Raw genomic sequence first — 16,699 nt, 5'->3', positions numbered from 1 at the left:
TGCTACAACAAAGTAATCAAACTAAGGAGTAAGCGATCTTAGTACCTTCTCAATGATTACTTATTCAGATAGAGTCTATCCATAAGATTTAATCTCATTTGTGATCAGAATTACTCTGGAGATGTCATCTGGTACCTTCTCATTGTTCTTCATGTTTAGATTCTCATACTGCTTACATAGAGACTAAACCTCCACCTTCTTCACTGATGCATCGCCGTCATATCATTATACCAGTGCGTCCCAAACATCCTTCGCCATTGTCGAATCAACGATATTCTCAAATACATTCATATCCATCCACTGATGTTTCCCATGGTGTTTCCCTTGATTTCTCCCGTTCACTCGTGTTTTCCCATGCATCTGAACCAGAGCTTTGGATACCAATTCTTAGTGTACAAGAGGAAGAAGATGAACATGATGAAGATGGAAGAGAGAGAATGTAAATGCAAGTACTATATATATATATATATATATATATATATATATATATATATATATATATATATATATATATATATATATATATATATATATATATATATATATATATATATATATATATATACACATTCAAAATTTTAAATGAAATTCAAATTCATCATAAATGCAACTTAAATAAATCTGAGTTATATCTAACATAAAGATCATTCGTAATAATTTCTCAAACGAGGATAAATTCAAATAAATCTTCAAAGAGAATTCAATAATGGTCATCCGACTACTCAAAATAATCTCGCAAAACAATGAGAAATTCAAATAATTTTTCAAAGAGAATCCAAAAAAAAAACTTGATAACTTCTCAACAAGAGATAAATTCAAATAGTTTTCTAAAGAGAAAAAACAAGAAATTACTTTTTAAACTCAACTAGTAAAAAATAAACGGGGAGAAGTTGGCACTTCAACAATTTGAAAGTCCAGAGTAAAAGGAGTGAAGGAGGAAAAACCCAGAAGAAGTATTTAAGGTGTTTTGAAATGAAACATGTGCATTCCTAATATAATGAAGCAAGCTACCCAATGTATGTAATCTAATTAATGTGTGACTTAGAGTTTTCTCAATTAACACACAAACACACATATATTTCTAACAATGTACGACTTAAATAATTTTTTCAAATTCATCTCCATATTGGAATATTGACATATTCCAACAATCCCCCACTTGAATTTTAAAAAATGTTTTAGAAGTAACGTGAAACGTTTCTAATATTGTGCATAAACAAAGGTGCCTACGACTTGAAACTTTGTGTATCACGTAGGATTTTGATTCAACAAGAGTGACACAATTGTCTTGAACTATATCTCAGACATCAAATCTTCTCACAAACTTTTCTTAAGGTGTTTTCTAATAAGCATGTGGTTTAATGGCCCTACACATCTATCTCGATTTAGTGAAGACTATAAGAATTATGCCTCGAAACTTCATAGGAATTGAGCTAAGTTTCACAATCACACATGTGAATCTATCAAGAGTACTCATGTAGCCAGATACTCCTTCATATAGAGTATAGATCTCAATGAGAGTTTCTATCATCTCATCCTCTTATCACTTAAATATTCATGTTTTTCTTATTAATACTAGCATGATCATCTTATATTACTCACAACTTGTTATACCCATTGAAACTATTTCTTGGGATCTCTAGTCTTTTAGGTCGGATTACCATCACGAGCAACTCATTTATCTATAGGAATTAGGCACATCTTCTTGGATGTATTATGAATTTTTCTCTATTTAATCTTTTGATTAAAAAATCATTAAATTTTCATTAGTGCGTACATGATCCATTTTTACTACTCCTTTAGAGATACAATCTCTAACAATGTTGTAATTTCTCTTTATTTGACGTCTCTTACCATTATAATAACAATTCTCAGTTTTTGAAATAGTTGTGATACTATCATAGTGAGTCAACAGAGATGACTTAGGTTTTCCCCACAAAGGGATCTCAGTTGGAAATCATCTTAATCAACTTGCTTATTCACTAATAATTACTAATGCTATCATTTCAGACTCCATTGTAGGCTAAGCCAAGATAGTTTGTTTCTTTGATTTCAAGATACATCTCCTCCAGTATATTGCATATATAGTGACTAGTTGCTTTGGAATCATCTGATAATGATCTTGAACCTGCATCGTTGTATCCCTCATGTACAATAGAATATCTCTGATAATGTAGACCAAGATTCATGGTCATTTTAAGGTATCACATGACTTTCTTAATGACTTGTCAATGCTCACTAATCAATATACTAATAAATATGAACAACAATCATTTGACATATTCAATGTCGGGTCTATTACAATCATTGGCATACCTATGGATGCCAATGATGCTTGCTTACCTTGTTTTTCTAAAGTTATCACTAGTGTTCTTAAACAATTTTACACTTGGATTGTATGGTGTGCAAGCATATTTACAATTAAAGTAGTTATAATTCTTTAAGGTCTACTACCGATAACGAGACTGGTCCAAAGAAATCCCCTGTTCGGATATTGTGATCTTGATGCCAAGAATCACATTGGCTTCTTCGATGTCTTTCATATTAAATTTGTTACACAATAATGATTTCACATGATTATGGCATGAAAGTTAGATCAAAATATGACTAAGTCATCTACATAGAAGCATATGATAGTGCAACTTCCGTTTTTAGATGTGTAATAAGCATATTTTTTAGTTTTATTCACTTTGTACACATTCGATATCATTAAAGTATCAAACTTTTAATTTCATTCATTTAGAGCTTGTTTTATACCATACAGAGACTTATCTAACTTACATATCTTTTTTTCTTACCCATAAATCACAAACCCTTCTGAATGGTATATATAAATTTCTTCTTTTATGACACCATTTAAAAAAGCTTTTTAACTTCCGTTTTCTATACTATTGAGTTATAAATAGCAGTAATTAAAATCAATATCATATTGGATGTAATTCTAGTGACTAGAGAAAAAGTTTCAAAAAAATCTATATTTTCTCTTTGCCTAAAACCTTCGGCTACAAGGAATGCCTTGTAATTCCTAATTGTTCCATAAAATTTTAGTTTTTTTTCAAAACCCATCAACAACTTATTAGTTTGCAACTGTGAGGCAAGTATATTAAGTGTCATGTCCTAATAAATTGTAGAAAATCTATATAATTATAAATAACTTTTTGCCACAAATCTGCATCCAGAGATGACAAGGCTTGTTAAAGATTTATTGGATCTCCGTCTAGTGTATAGGTCGTATAACCGGTCCCATAGTCTTTAGCAACTTTTACTCTCTTACTTATTCAAAAAATATATATTCTACTTCATTGCTGCTTTCGGTGCTTCTTATCACATGAATGTGATTCAATTCAGTGCCTAACTATTTTTTGATTTGAAAGGAAATTTTGAAGTTACATGTCTCTACTACATTAAGGGGAGACTGTACATGTCTCTGCTATATGTTTTTTTTTTCTTTGTCCTTTAAGCTTTGTTTTGGTTTTAGTTTATGTCATTGAGTCTCCTCTTCAATTGTACATTTATAGATCGAGTTTTAGATTTGTATCTTTTAGCATGCATAATTCAAACTATTTATTTTTTAGTGTGAGAAATATGCTTCAAGTCAATTAGTCGAGATTTTGAATCAAAAACCATATTTTAGTTTTAGATTGGTTCAAGTCATGACATAAGTAGAATATCAAAATATCTTTGAAAATTGCAAAAATTGGGAATTTAAGTGTGTGATTCAAATCACATATCATATGAGTCGAACCGAATAAAACAGAGGGAATTCAAGGAGTGTGTGAGTCTATTGACAGGTTGTACATGACTCGAATCATGGAACCCTGTGACTAAAATCACAAGTTACGCATGACTTGAATCATGAAATGATGAAACTATAGGATTTTCCTCTGCCTTGTTTGAGTAGAATCATGACTTTTGTCTTGACTCGAATGGTGAGTCAAATGATGACTTGAATCATACAAATGGGTTTCTCATATGTTTTAGATCATGATTCAAAAAAAAAATCCACTTGACTCAAATCATACATGTGCTTATTACTAGAATCAAACATCATTTACACTCATTTTTGTGCTAGATCTCCAGCACCTATAAAATCATTTTGTCTCAAAACCTTCATAATGTTAGAAAAACATACTTCTAATAATGATTTGAGAACTCAAGAACCGCCTGTTCTTTCACATTTTCAAAATATTTTTGAATCATTATGAATACTTGCAAACGTTTTCTTTCATCCTCTATCTCATTCTTTCTCCATTGTTGTATGGATCTAAATCTCATTTTCATATTTTAATGATTGTTGAGGAGATTCATTTTTAGCTTAACGTTTCTCTCAGGATTTGGTTAAGATTTCATAGGTTCGTAAGGTGTGTGGTGTTATAGATGGTTTTGAAAATTCCAGTGGAAAAGAATGAGGTTTTTCTCTCTTGGTTGACCTTGGTACTACTGTGTGGATTCCTACATATAAGATATGAGTTCTTCTCAATCTTCAGACAACCCAACACTAAAGGTGTCGGTGGGATCAGGTAAATATTTATGCAAAACAAAGACTTAAGAGCATATTTTTGGGGCTAGAAGATACAAGAAGTGGTTTCTCATAGAGTTAACTTGGTAGACTGTGTGCAAGTCAAAGATCCAGAAGATGATTTTTATATTTTCAATGATAATTTGGATATTATAATTGAATATAAGCTTTTAATTTTGGTCATAAATCATAGTGGATGACCAATAAAATTTCAATGGGTAATCATTAGAGACTAGAGTAGGCGCAAAGCAAGGACGAAAGTGCCGAACTAGTATAAATCTTGGTGCACTATCTTCTCTCTCTCTCTCTCTCTCTCTCTCTCTCTCTCTCTCTCTCTCTCTCGCTCCTTTTAATTTACGTGGTTAATTGCATAATTAGGTTGTTCTTTATTGCTTTCTAGAAATTGAATGACCTTTATATTTTTATTAGTATCGATTTATTATAAAGGTTTAGGTTTTGTTAGAATTGGAAATTCACATTTGTCTGGTTGTGGATTAAACTGAAAAACTGTGGTTGTAGAATCTGCTCAAGTATTGATATTGTAGAATTCACACATCTCATGTATTTTTAAAAAATATTAAATATATTATTTTGTTTGTTCATTTGGTTGAATTTGAGATTTTGATCTTTATTTTACTCTGAATTATTTAAGTTATTGCATACCAATTCCAATCTATAAGCATATTGTATTTTACACTAAAATTTGCTTCCGCTATGCAAAATCAATTTTTTTTGAAACTCTGATTAAAACATTTTTCAAACTATTTTTAAAGTAAGAAATATTTTCTTGGAGGTATATTCACCCCCTCTAGACTATTTCTTACCCATATTTTCACCAATAATTGGCCTCAGAGATGATCTTTTGATCAGGTCAAAGCGACTCAAAAGATTGAGAATATGGGCGACGACGATTGAAGGGAGCGTATAATAGAGTATCACATTTTAAAGGCAAAAATTATGTTTTTTGGAAGGAAAATATGTGCATACACTTAATGTGAGTTGACAAATATCTATGGGTAACAACTAGCGACAAACCTTTCTTTCTCGGAAATGAAGTCGATAATTTTGTTAAACTCCCAAAAGATTGGACTGATGATGAAACCAAAAAGGAATTATATGATTTGAAGGCGAGGAATATACTTATCTTTGCATTAAGTGCTAAAGTATATTACTCTATCTCACATCATAAGAGTGTACAAATAATGTGGAATGCTCTTCAAGTCCTTTATGAGGGAACTGAAGATGTTAAAGATTCTAAAATCAATATGTCGGTAGAGGAGTGTGGAATCCATACATACTCATTTACTCCATTTAATCAACAAGTTAGACAACTTGGAAAACTCCTTTTATAACAAAGAATGTATTAAGAAAATTTTGAGATCTATGTATAGGGAATGACCTCTAATGGTTACGGCCATCAAAGAATTAAATGATCTTAGTAATGATTGGATATCACAAAATTGTTCGGAAAGCTGACCAAACATGAGAATTAACTAAAATGGCTCGCTGAATGTGAAGTAAACTAAAAAAAAGGTCAAAGAAGAAAACCAGGATCTATCCTTGAAAGCTTCGTCATCCAGGACAAAGAAAACTAATGATGAAAGTGATAGTTCTGATGAAGACTCTACTAAAGAAGAAGATATGAGGTTATTCGTCAAGCGCTACAATCGATATATGAGGAAACACAAACTCGTGCATTACGATAAAAACCTGATTAACTTTAAGAAGTCTCATCCCCGCAAGAAGTAACATAATAAAAGGGAAAAGGATGTTACATGTTTTTAATGTGGAAAGTTAGGTCATTACCTAACTACGTGTCTGAGTCTCAACAAACATCATAAGCAAAAGGATAAGGAATTCTACAAGAAATAAAGCTAGTTATTGGCAAAGGGGTATAGTTAGGCTAAAGGAAACGACTGTGAGGAAACTTATGCTCTTGTAATTCTTCTTGAAGCGATTAGACTCCTTTTGGAATTTGCTTGCTATCTGGATTTTAAGTTGTATGAAATGGATGTTAAATTTCCTTTTCTTAACGACTATATAAATGAAGAAGTCAATGTCTCTCAACTTCCTGGTTTTCAGGATCACTAAAATCCAGATTATGTTTTAAAACTCAAAAAACACCACTACAAAAAGTATATACAATGACGCCCATTTTACCACAGTTGATGGAAGTATTGTTGTAACATCTTTAAAATATGGAGCCATTATTTTTTATTTATTTTTAAAATAAAAATAGTTTACATATTACCACGGTCGGATATTGCAATTGTGGTGAAAGTTTATAAAGTACATGAATTTGATTCTCAGCGCCAGACATTTTGTGATTTCTTTAATTTTATAGTGGCGTCTTTCATTTTGATTTGTTTTTTAATTAAAAATAAATGTGATTTCACTACGGTTGATTTTCCCAACCATGGTGATATCAATGACCTCCTTTTATTTTTATTTTCATAGTGACACCATTTTTTTTCATTTATTTTTAATATGAAAATATTTCACAATTCACTATGATTGTTTGAACTAATCGATGTGATATATATATATACATATATATATATATATATATATATATATATATATATATATATATATATATATATATATATATATGTATATATTCTCTTTTATTTTAAAAAAATTTAATGGTTAAAAACTGGAATTTTTTATAAAACTTAATTAAATAAATAAGATATCACTAGGGTTGGTTCAAACAACCGTGGTGAAATGCGTTGTTCAGAAACATGTAACACAACTTAGCTTGTTTATTCAGTTTCCATTTTTTCATTTCATCACTGAGAAATCATTCAACCCTAACACATTCATAGTCAGTTGAACCCATTATTTCATCTTCATTAACGAAACAAAACAAACTCTCATTATCGTTCGTTATTTAGTTAACCTACAAAGTCATCACTATCGTTTATCCTTGGATTTCCCTTTTACAAATTAACAAAAATATCTATCACATAGTTCATACATGGGTTTCCCTTTTACGAAAGAACAAAAAACAAAGTTAGAGTAGGAAGACGAAGAAAGGAGAACAAATTCACAATAAGAAGTTCTTTTACTTATTCATCACGTTTTTGGTACGTAAACTACTCACCATGCATGTATGGTACGTTTATGTTCTTATTATTGATGTTTATGTTTGAGCTATTAATGTTGAATGTTTATGGTTGTTGTTGTTCAATTTTACATTTTTGTTGTTGTTGTTTATTGTTGTTGTTGTTCATGCTCACGTTACCATGGGAGAAGTGGTCAGTGAGGGAAATGATGGTGACTCAGAGAGTCTAAATTGAAGTTTTTATGCATCATGAGTAGTTGGACACATTATTGAGTAGGATCACTTATGTTGTTTTTGAACTTATGTTGGTTTTGGATTTTGTTGTTGAATGATGTTGATGATGAATGTTGTTATTGTTATTGTTGTTTAAGTTGTTGTTGTTGATTGTGTATTAGACATATTGTTGTTGTTTATGAGACATATTTTTATGTTATATTGTTGTTGTTGTTGTTGTTTGTATGTTGTTATTGATGAATTTTGTTTTTGAACATAGATGGACTCTTCATCTAGCGACGAAACTCATACAAATAATTCTTGTAAAAATGAATCTCAAACTACATAGGAAAAACAGAAAAGACAATAAAGAGGTTCTACAATGATATCTAGATTAACAAAAGTTGTAACTCTGGTAACAAATTTTCGATCGAGTTTAATCTCGTAACTTGGACATGTTATGGTGAAAATTCTTCACTTTTAAGGAGTTATGTTGCATTCCTTGGACATAGAGAATTGATTATTTTGATTGATGATTGGACCTAAGTACCAAATAATGTGAAATAATTTGAATTTACATGATAGTATTTTCGATAGTACTTTTTATAATTACTAATACATACTTATTGATGTAACTGTAGTGGACTTTTGAGTTTACTCATAATGATAAGTGAAAGAGGACTCGGCAAAGACCAACTGGATAGGTCCCTTCAAATGCCTCACGAGCATCGCTGAGAAAATTTTAAGTAGCACATGTCTTCGAACGAATATGGTAGTTACCACGTGTTCCTTAGGTAGGCCACTTGAACCAAAGATGAGACATATTATTTCTACGTAAGTTTATATTTTATGAGTAGTATATATTTTTTGTAGTAGTGTACTTAGCTTAGCATGTAATATGTTTAAATCATTTTTAATATACAGAGTTGTGGAACAACACAATATTTTGAAAGTATTTAGAAATAAAAAACCCGCATATTGTACGCCTTCGGTAAGTGGATTACTTGTGACATTAATTTATCTATAGTTACATGCATGTGTGGTTATATATTTATGAAATGTTTAAATTTATAGATGAGGAAACAAAAAGGAGGATACGAGTGTGGTGTTTTTTGTCCTGAAACGCATGTTAAACATTGTCTCTTCCGACATTATTGATTATTGGGATCAGGTATATATATTTACAATAATATTTTAATGTTTAAGTTTTCTATTATTTCAAATCATGTGATCTTCAATTTCCTCCATTTTTTATATACATATTTAACGATACTACAACATTCTCACTAGAAGACTTTAAATATGTTCGTACACGTTGGATATTTTGCTTCAATACAATTTCTAGGCAGGTTGATCTCACATGAAATTGTAGTATAAGTTTGCTGTATTTTTGTGTTTGATGTAAATAATATTTAGGTTGGTTAAGTTTTTGTATAACCATATTTTATAATCATATGTTTGCTATATTTTTCGGTTTAATGTAAATATATGGTATAAACATATTTTGGTTACAAAGATATGCGTATTTATTAGTACTATTGTGGTAAAGTATAACATATAAAATGCAAGTCATAAAAAAGGGAATATATGGAATAAATAAAAAACTATTAAAAAAACAAAAATATTTCCTTTTACCACCCCCTGAGAGATGTGTTGTCATCATTAAAAAGTGAGAGAATATGGATTTATGTGCTTGCAAGTATAATCAAGAATTAACCCAAGATGGTAAAGCTCGTGGACATCAAGATCCGAGAAGAAACTGTTTAAATTTGATGATAACATGGTGTTGATAATAATAACACTTGAAGTAGTTTTTATGATGACAACACTTGAAGTCAAGCAACTATTAGCTCAAGTGATCAAATATGCATAAGGTGGTTGATAAATCTATTCTTTAGAATCAAACAATTTATTCAATAGAATCTAAAGTAAAGACTTAGAGTTTATGATCACTTGTGATCTCAAATGATGTCAACTAATACAAAAACATCTCAAGCCTAGCCAAGAAGTCATAGATAATGCAAAGACTTAAAGCTTCAAAATATGAAAGAGAGGAAGTGTGAAAGTCGACCTAATTGTGTCCATCTGAGTGATCAATACAATGTAAAGATACAAGTGTGTTTCTCGAAGTATTATGGATAAATCACACAAACCTAAAACATTTAGAAGCCTCTCACTTTTTAATCAAAACAACCAGAAATTATATTTATGGAGTCTAGCCAGTTGATTAGAAGTCTTCCTTCTTAATTAAGAAGATTTTAAGTTGTCTAATCAATTAGATTAATGTTCTAATCATTTAGATGGTACATAATCAATTCTATAATGGAATATGACAGTGTCTTAATTATATTGATAATGACTCTCTATCTAAACAGTCTATTTTGCATATAATAATCGATTATTTACACTGCTTAATCGATTATCTAATCGATTACGTCAATTCATTGACCTATGGATTGTTTCCAAATTTATAATATTTCTTGGCCTATATATAGAAAGATTCTCTATCATTTCAAATCATTCAGAAAACATGAAAAACTTCACTTTTATTTTCTCTCATAATCTCTCTAAACCATTTCTATTTTTTTTTCACATTTTTAGCCACAACGCTTTGAGACCATTCTTGAGTTTAGTGAGTAATTTTTTTTCTGGGTGAGGACTTTATTGTAAATTTACCAAGAATAGTTTTTCTATTGAGTAAAAATTCTTCCTTAGGAAGTGATTATCTTGGTTGAGATCTAAATAAATGTAAAAGGTCTTTGATTTCCTTTGGGGATAACAATAAGTCTTGATTTCGTTCGTGAGATCTGCCATTGAAGAAATGCATTATTTTGAGTTCGTGAATAATAATCAGTGGAAAATCTTTACAACAGTTCTGGAGCTTATCCCGGTCAAAAAAGTTATTGATTTGTGATCAACTTGGTGTAAAATCTCACTCGGTTTCTAAGTTCAGCCTGTATAAAAGCTCAATAGGTTTGAGATCAGCCTGGTAAAAATACTGATTCAATTCGCGATCAGCACGGATAAAACCTCGGTTCGGCTCAGAGGATAGCCAAATCAAAACTTCATCTTGGTTAGTGACCAGCCTTTGCAAAATCTCAGTTTGGCTTAGATACTAACTGCTAAATGCTCTGTGTGTTGTTTGGACTAAAGACTAACCACTTCAAGCCTTAATTCATTATTTGGTTGGAAATTAGCTTGAAACTTTATTTCCTTGTATAAGGGAGGTTCGTGGGGTTAAATTTCTAAAAGATCTCAAGCAAATAATGGATACTCTCAAGATTAATTCTTGGAGAGAAGACTAAGCCACTTCATTAGAATAAATCTCTATAAATTTCTATTGTCGTTCTCTCTTCCCTGATCTCTTTCAGTTTCCATTTAATTTCTTTAGTTTGAATTTTTGTTACATATTCAAACTCTTATTTAGAAAATAATTTTTTTTTAAATCATTGATTTTCAAACCTCCATAATCCACCCCCTCCTTTGTATGTCGTCACATGTTCAACACCACCAACCTATATGTGCCTTCCTTGAATCTCGAGTAGAGACCCATCTTCTCAACCCTAACAACTAAACCTTTTAGCCCCTCAGTTGGAAGCAAGAATAAGAAGGGGGCTAGAGGATCTCTTGAGTTGGACACCCATTAACAAGTACGGCAAGATTACTAGCAAAAACACAAGCTCTCATCCAAGACCTCCACTTCTCACTAAACCCAAATTTAATAAGCATATAATCTAGAAAGTTTCAACTTACTGAATCATATGCTTTCTCAAAATCTAACTTAAGATGAGGTAAGCTTTCTTAGATTTCTTGGCCAAGTTAATCACCTTATTGTCCTCCACCACTTCATCAACTAACATCTTCCCTTTCCAAAAATTCGATTGATTAGAAGATATAAGCTTATCCATTATTATTCCAAGTCTAGTGGCCAACTCCTTAGCCACCAGTTTGTACAAGGATCCCACTAACGAAATCAGCCTAAAATCTTCCAAATGAGAGGGATAATTAACCTTGGTGACAAAGTCGCAAAGTATGATGCAAAACTACGAGGTAGAGATGCAAAACGATGGAATTTCTCAAACATAATCCCCAAGTCTTCTCTAAGAAGATTCGATAACCTTTTTAGGAAGGAGAAGTTAAACTCATCTAAACTCGGAGTTTTGTTACCATCACTCTGATGCACAACATAATCAAGCTCTTGAAGATTAAAGGGAGTCGACTAAATAAGGTTATCATCATCTGAAAGAGAACGAATGAATACACCATCCAGGCGAGGTCTATCAACATTCGATTCTTTGAAGATCTCAATAAAATGATTCACCGCCTCTTGTTTAATTTCGGACACCCCATCTATTCAGTCATCTCTAACCTTAAGAGATAAGATAGAATTCCTTCTACCTCTACTCTTAATAGACACATGAATCTAACTAGAGTTAGTATCATCTATCCTTAAGCCACTTAGACATTGATCTTTTAAACAATTGAAAATCTTTAATCAAAATCCATAATCTCCCTAGATCTAAACTTAATCTCTTCAACAAATAAGAATCTAAGACCAATCAAAGAATCCACTTTACTCACATCCTCTTTGCATATATCTATATAAGAGTTAAGATTACGAACACTTGTTTACTTCAAGATTTTAAGATCACTTTAAGTACTTTTAATTTCTCCATCATGACAAACTTTTCAACCAAGAATCTCAATACCAATCTAATACGAGACATCTAGCTAAAAAAAAACTAGCATGAAATAACTAGTGATTATTAAATCTAAAATGTTTGAGCTCTCACACCTGATTGACATATTTAAAAATAACAAAACAATGATAAGAAACATTTGATTTCCAAAAATTGTTCCTCAATCTTATATTTAAACCTAACACATTATCACATTCAAATATTTTCTTTAACACTGTTTGAAACCTTGATCACTCTATATGTAGAATTCTAGCTCAAAACTGCTCAAATTTTACCTATTAAAGAAAGATATCAAGATGGATATCATGCTTTAGTAGTAGAGGCAAGTGCCTCGTGTCCAGACAGATCACATAATTAATGACTATAATTATTCAATCTTGTTTCCTTCCAATTATTTGATTATTATCACGGAAACAGGATATACATTATCTATTAAGTCGATAAGTGAAGAAAATACAACGGTCAATTTCTCTACCAACAACATCATCATTCATAATCACATCCTTTTCATTTCCACTGTTAGCTTCAAAATATCATCAAACAGTATATTTTTTTTTCTCCTCATACATATCCATTACACCTTTCAAATTTCATAAATCAACATTAACAAAAAAAAATATTCAAAAAACACCATCCACAAACCAAAAATTATATTATACAACAATTCATAGTACCTTCCAAAAAGATTAATAATGCACAGTAGATTCAGAACAAAAGACTGCAAGTAGGACACACACAAACAAAAGAAAAAACATTGAAAAAATATTAAATTTCTTTTTTACTTAAGTTGTGGTTGAGAGAGTTTCAACCTAGTTTCTTCTTCCAAACACTCCCTTGCCGCTTCCTAAAAAGGCAACATTACCATTTTCAAAACCCATAAGAACAATAGTTCTTCCTCTATTTTCACAACAACAAAAAAAATCATATTTGGGTGCAAAATATTTCTCAGGTTTTTTAGAAGAATCTTCATGCACTAGCTTGCATGTAAGTATTTCTTTATTATATAGTTTATATTAATTTATACTATATAACTATTTTGTTATTATATTATAAGGTTGTTGAATTATTTTTTGTGCTTATAGAGTGTGGAAATTAACTTGAGAAGTAGCCAACTAGGACTCATGCTAGCTGTATCACCATTGATGAGTGCAAGAGATGAGAGCCAAAGAGAGATGGAGGAGAGTTTATCGATTGAAACATGTGATTTTGCTGATCTTTCTGAAGGGACTTTATTGGAAAGCATCAATTTCGAATTCGACGATGATTTCTTCGTGTGCTTCGACGATGGAGACGTGTTACCGGATCTTGAGATGGACCCGGAAATGCTTGCCGAGTTCTCGCTCAGCGGCGGGGAGGAATCGGAGATGAATTCGTCGATAACGGTTGTGGATAATAGCAAGTTTTGTGAAGATGGGAATATAGTTTGTGTTGAGAAAAAATTTGAAGAGGAAGAGAAAGCAGGTTCTTCTTCAGATTCGGGTTCGAGCCGCGGGGAGGAGATTGTTAGCAGAAGAGATGAGTCTGTGGTGGTGAATCCAGTGAGTAAGGAAAGTGAGAAAGGAAGAAAATCATCGTCTTCTTCTCAATCAAAGAATAATCATCAAGGGAAGAGAAAAGTGAAGGTGAGTTGCTATATATTGCTATTTCTTAGTTCATTACAACAAAAAAAGTTTCATGAATACCAAACATTCTCTACATCTTATATGTTTTCGCAGCGGTTTTCGCGGTAACGGACAGTTTTTTTATGAATCAGGTGGATTGGACCCCGGAATTGCACCGAAGATTTGTACAAGCAGTAGAGCAGCTAGGTGTGGATAAGGCTGTACCTTCAAGAATTTTAGAAATCATGGGAATTGACTGTCTTACTCGCCACAACATCGCAAGCCACCTTCAAGTATAGATTTTCATTTTCTTTTTCAAGCTCAAATACTTCAAAAAATGTGATAGTTTTGGAAGAAATAGAGAAGAATATAATGTATATGTATCATTGTTGGAAGCTATAGTTTCTAAAATATGCAGTATTGAATGCGAATTGCAGAAATATAGATCTCATAGGAAGCATTTGCTAGCGCGTGAAGCTGAAGCTGCAAGCTGGACTCACCGGAGGCAATTGTCTTGCAAGAGAGATGTGAGTTTGAACCATTGGGTTGCACCAACTATGGGTTTTCCGCCTATGACTCCACCAGTGCACCATTTTAGACCTTTACATGTATGGGGGCACCATCCCATGGATCAGTCCTTTATGCAGATGTGGCCTAACTATTCGCCGCACCATCCACCACCTAATTGGGTTCCTCCACGGCCAGCTCCGCCTCCTAATACTCCGTACTGGCACCAACGGGTAAGTACTTAATTCGCACCTTGACGTCTAAGTTAGTGACAACTATGAGATTTTTAGGTTAGAATTATGTGAACATTAAGCAAACAATATCGTTAGGTTTTCATATCAGGCCTCCTAGGGTTTGGAGGCCCTAGAAACTTATTCCAGTTGCATTTGTCTCTAGAGACAATTGTCAAGATATCGAATATCCTAGAAAGATTGAGATGTCTTTCCATTTGATGTCTTTAGCAACAACACCCTTTCTTAATCCTCTTCCATTTGAGCTTGTGTTATCAAACTTTAGTGGTTTTTAGAGTTTTGATCTTGATGCATGATAAAAAAAGTTGTAAAAGATACTAGTCATGCTAGGGGAAAATTAAACAAAGTAGTTTTTGATATTTTTTGTTGAGATGTTATATTTCATTAGGGGAAAAACGTAGACGAGTTATCTTAATTACTTAAACTTTATAGAAAACGACCATTCATCTTTCTTTTTGTATTTTCTCTTCTAATTAGGTATATATTGATATTCTTTTATTTTATGCAGACTCAGAATACACCAACCGCAGGAACACCGTGCTTTCCACAGCCTCTGACAACAACGGTAACAATTCACGTTACTCTTTTGGATCCACCTATGTTGTCTTCTGCTTACAACTTTGGATTCTTATATCAATTACTTACTCCATATATTTTCATATTTATTACTCACAAAAGCCATGCATTACTTTAACTTACTCATAGTCATATTATTCAGAAAATAAACTAATAATCAAATACAATAAATTGTAGAGATTTGCCTCTCCAACTGTTCCGGGCATTCCTCCACCACACCCCATGTACCAAGTAGATCCCGGCATGGCCGTCACCGCCGCTCAACCATCTCCTCCGCCACACTTAGACTTCCATCCGGTAAATTTACTTCCATACCCCCCTCTCTCTCTCACTCACTCTCATGTCATTATCGTACTTGTCTTTTTATATAACTTACTCTCTTTCTCCAAAACACACTGCATGCATATTACAACGCATTATTATTCGTCCGTGACTATAAATACAACCTTTCATTTGTATTTTTCGCATCTTCCTCACCAGCAGTTACTTTCATGTTTTCATAATAACTCCCTCAAAAAATATTTAAAGAGAATAACTAATATTGAATGCTTAACCTAACTGTGTATTAACGTGTTGTGTTTTTGTTTGAACAGTCAAAGGAGAGCATAGACGCAGCTATTAGTGATGTATTATCAAAACCATACTTACCATTGCCACTTGGTCTTAAAGCTCCTGCACTTGAAGGTGTGATGGGTGAGTTACAGAGACAAGGAATTCCGAGAATTCCACCCTCTTGTGCTTGAATGAGAGAGAATGGTTTTGGTTCTTATGCATGACAAGGCCATGAAACCCTAATTCGACGAATTTTCATATTCTCACTTCTTTTTTTTGTTTGTTTGAACAAAAAGAGTGAGGGACAATAATATTAAGAACTTTCTTTGTTCATATAATATATCTAAGCAGCGCAAAAAGTTTAACTCGAGCTTTTGGTATATAGTATTTAACCTAATGCCAAATGTGTGTGGGATTATAAGGCTGTGATTTTTGTATTGTTCGAGGAAGATGATATTATCTACGAGACTAAATATGTGAGGAAATATCAATAAAGGGCTACTTTTTACTGTAAAAAATCTTTGACATCAAAATGTTACCCAACACAATATGTCACTGTTCATAAATATGAAGAATAGTGACATTTATAATTTTGAATTTTCGACATATTTATTTTTTTCTTCTGGTTTATGGTATATAAAAACTTAGTTAATATAATTTATAATTTAGTTAATACGTATTTTGACATCAAAAATAATTTGAAGTGGAAAAAT

At 32.0% G+C, this 16,699-nt stretch overlaps 1 protein-coding gene across 1 annotated transcript; it reads left to right on the top strand.

Moving 5' to 3' along the window:
* The first annotated feature begins 13,226 nt into the window (after positions 1-13,226).
* Positions 13,227-16,356, top strand: LOC127086923 (probable transcription factor GLK1). The gene is made up of 7 exons (XM_051027748.1): positions 13,227-13,483; positions 13,582-14,121; positions 14,253-14,393; positions 14,538-14,840; positions 15,367-15,423; positions 15,612-15,731; positions 16,028-16,356. The coding sequence occupies exons 2-7, from the start codon at positions 13,621-13,623 to the stop codon at positions 16,175-16,177; spliced, it is 1,272 nt and encodes a 423-aa protein (XP_050883705.1). The 5' UTR covers positions 13,227-13,483; positions 13,582-13,620; the 3' UTR covers positions 16,178-16,356.
* The last annotated feature ends 343 nt before the right edge of the window (positions 16,357-16,699 follow it).

The sequence above is a fragment of the Lathyrus oleraceus genome, chromosome 5, assembly GCF_024323335.1.
Source record: "Lathyrus oleraceus cultivar Zhongwan6 chromosome 5, CAAS_Psat_ZW6_1.0, whole genome shotgun sequence".
Lineage (NCBI taxonomy): Eukaryota > Viridiplantae > Streptophyta > Magnoliopsida > Fabales > Fabaceae > Lathyrus > Lathyrus oleraceus.
This window is presented reverse-complemented; position numbering and strand designations above follow the sequence as displayed.

Bases quoted from the DNA above. Each gene is read 5' to 3' on its own strand.
- LOC127086923 (XM_051027748.1), top strand. From the start codon at position 13,621: ATGCTAGCTGTATCACCATTGATGAGTGCAAGAGATGAGAGCCAAAGA. The intron at 14,841-15,366 runs GTAAGTACTTAA...TATTTTATGCAG, and splicing joins CTCCGTACTGGCACCAACGG to ACTCAGAATACACCAACCGC. The intron at 15,732-16,027 runs GTAAATTTACTT...TTGTTTGAACAG, and splicing joins CACACTTAGACTTCCATCCG to TCAAAGGAGAGCATAGACGC.